This window comes from Triticum aestivum, chromosome 3B (assembly GCF_018294505.1).
Source record: "Triticum aestivum cultivar Chinese Spring chromosome 3B, IWGSC CS RefSeq v2.1, whole genome shotgun sequence".
Taxonomy (NCBI): domain Eukaryota; kingdom Viridiplantae; phylum Streptophyta; class Magnoliopsida; order Poales; family Poaceae; genus Triticum; species Triticum aestivum.
The window spans coordinates 518,314,475-518,317,449 of NC_057801.1; the positions used below are offsets into that span (position 1 = coordinate 518,314,475).

The 2,975-nt window shown below is 42.0% G+C and overlaps 1 protein-coding gene across 2 annotated transcripts; it reads right to left on the reverse strand.

The window, feature by feature from the left end:
- Positions 1-380: 380 nt before the first annotated feature.
- On the reverse strand, positions 381-2,519 carry LOC123065627 (50S ribosomal protein L20). Of its 2 annotated transcripts, XM_044488870.1 has the most exons (4): positions 2,367-2,427; positions 2,128-2,216; positions 1,041-1,272; positions 381-860 (listed from the first exon to the last, which is right to left on the reverse strand). In XM_044488870.1, the coding sequence occupies exons 3-4, from the start codon at positions 1,224-1,226 to the stop codon at positions 678-680; spliced, it is 369 nt and encodes a 122-aa protein (XP_044344805.1). In that variant the 5' UTR covers positions 1,227-1,272; positions 2,128-2,216; positions 2,367-2,427; the 3' UTR covers positions 381-677. The 2 variants fall into 2 exon arrangements, with proteins under 2 accessions (XP_044344805.1, XP_044344804.1); XM_044488869.1 differs by lacking the exon at positions 2,128-2,216 and having other exon boundaries at positions 2,367-2,519.
- Positions 2,520-2,975: the final 456 nt, after the last annotated feature.

Sequence of the window (2,975 nt, forward strand, 5' to 3'; positions counted from 1 at the left end):
CTACTCCTACTAGTTCTCTTCTATACACCAATGTATGGCTGGTAGGTCTGTTACTGACCAAGAGTAACAAGGACAGTGGACTTAGGCCTTGTTTGTTTCAGCTTCAGGGCAAAGCTGAATCTAGGCCACTTCAGTGTATTTTCTTGAAGCACGTCCCGGTGTACTTCAGTGGCAAAGAAGTCGAAGCTGAAACAAACAAGGCCTTACTGGGATTGAGCCGGAAGATTCCATAACTTCAAAAGAATTCTGAACATCATGCACTCTTAACTCTTGTGATGAAAATGAAGAGACGTGCAACATTCCCTTTGTTTCGCTCTCTAAACACACACTTTACAAGTATGCATTTAGAAGCAGAGGTATTTGCTGGCCACAATTATAGATGACACAACACAAGGGTCACCGATCTCTATCATATTGCTACAGAATTAACAATCAACATTAGTAACTTGTAACACAGAGAGAACTCCCTCTATAAGACCAACACAAAGGGGCCAAATGAGCAATAATTCATTGAAAAGGTGTTCCTGCTAAAGAGAATACCACAGGGAATGGCGAGAAGAGATTACATGAGTCACCTCCCGGATACAAGATATTGGCGGACTGGTAATAACTTTCAGTTGCAACGAAGGGAAAACGGAAGACCGTCATGACAGCAGTGATTTATTGGACAAGCTGTTTCACAGAATAGCTGCTAGACCTTCCTTTTGGGCAGGTGGCCTGTTCCCCGGAAATGCAGTGCTAGATACATCAACAAGTGCCTTGAAGCTGTATGGCTCGTGCATTGACAGCTCTGAGAGCACCTTCCTGTTCAGTTGGATGTTCTCCTTCATCAATCCATGCATGAAGTTGCCATAATTCACCTGGCAGTCAGATGCAAGAAAAGAGCTACTTAAACCACAGAATGCAAGGCTGCTAGTTTTCTATCGACCTGCCTGTCTTGAGATAATCATTCAAAAGATGATGTTTCTTTCTTTTTATTCATAAATAAATAAAAAAGACTATGGTTATTAGACATTCCTAGCAAACAGGTCGAGACATACCCCATGCAGTCGTGTACCAGCATTGATGCGCTCAATCCATAGGGACCGCATGTCTCTCTTCTTGTTACGCCTGTCCCTGTAGGAATATTGCAAGGCTTTCTCAACCCTCTCCCGCGCTATCCTTATGCAATTTTTTGCCCTTCCTCTAAATCCCTTTGCCAACTTGAAAATCTTCCCCTTGTTCATTTTGTAGCTAACAAGCTGCTAGATGCTTGGACTCCCGTCCTACAATCTGAAACAAAAGATTTTAAATAACTTTTAAAAAACTCTTAGCTAATAAGTAGTACTTAACTAGAAGCAAGGTTTTCTGTATTGATTTTCACTACAAAAATCAAGAACAGATCTAACAGCTTAAGCTCCCTGCACTACACTAAAAACTCTTAGAGGAAACATATGATAGCGCAAATTCATGTGCACTGTTAGCTCCACACAGAAACACTGCGTAGCCACCGAAAATTCAGAACATTTCTCTTTGTTTGCTCTGCAAATAGTAACATATGCTGTCATATGATACTCTTTTTAATAAACAGCAGGCTATTCATACAATATATGGCCCTGAACTTTTATTCAACATGAACATCCCGGTGAGGAGTTGACAGAATGTTCTCGCCGTGCTCCGTTATCCACCACTGTCAAGGGAATGGGGACCCGTTGGGGCTTGTTTGGTTGTTGGGGAAACAACCCACTAGGGGAACCATCCTTCCACACAATCCCCGCATGGACTGAATGTCGCTCTATTCGATCCCCTCCACCATGAGAATTCGTTTGGACTGACAGGGATTTTCATATACTACCTCCATTTCTAAATATAAGACCTTTTAAAGATTTCAATATGAACTACATACGGATATACATAGACATATTTTAGAGTGTAGATTCACTCACTTTGCTCCGCCCTATATGTCTTCCGTATTGGAATATCTAAAAGGGCTTATATTTAGACACAGAGGGAGTATAAAACAACTCAAGAAACTGGAAAATGTCTCAGGGAAATTCAATAATTCACACAATTCCCGAAAATATCCTAAAAGTCTGAAATCGTATGGTACGCATAGCTACCGCCCTGTAGCAGGACATATCAACATACATGGATGCTACAAGCGAAGGGGGTAGTTTCGCTCGGCTACGGGATGGGTTCTACCAGCGGCGGGATGGCCGATGCAACGGCCTTGCGACCTACGGGATGGGTTCTCGTCAGATGTGGATTAACATCAACTGCAACTGGACAAATTTTCTCCCTTTATGATAAAAAAGGAATTTACTACACTTCGTGAGTGCGGAGGGAAAAGGGATCGTTGGCAATAAGAAAATTGTGCGAAATCATACCTTCCCGCCGAAGCGTCGCTCCGTGGTGGCTGCTGCTCGTCGGAGGGATGCTAAAGCTAGACGGCGGCGGCGGAGGGTGGAGGGTTTGGGGGCTTTGTTCTAGCGGGACTTAGCAGCGCAGTGGGCCGGCCTTGAATGGTCCATGTTACAGCGTCTGGGAATGGGCCAGCCTATTAAGCGGTTAGCTGGGAGGAACGGTTTTAAAAAGGTTCTGAAACTTCCAAGTCGGGTTTTATTTTACCTTTTTCCTTTATTTACTTCTCTGTTGGTTTTTCTGTTTTATTTAATCGGTTTATTCATTTCAATTTCATTAGTAAATTTTCTTTTTTCTTTTTTTTTCACTGGCTTTTCTGGGTTTATTTTATTTTTCTTTCTTTCTTTTTCACCACTTTTATTTTCCTATTTTAATGTTAATGAATTTGTGAATATTTTTAAAACAACAACAACAATAAAGCATTTACTCCAATCAAGTTGAGTTAGGCTACAGCTGGAACCCATAAGATCTCAATACTAACTCATGGTTACTGAAAAAAGCTTTTCCCCCGCTTTGTATTTCGAAGCAACCAACACCGGTACAAGGAACGCTGGGGCGAACAACACATCAAGCCC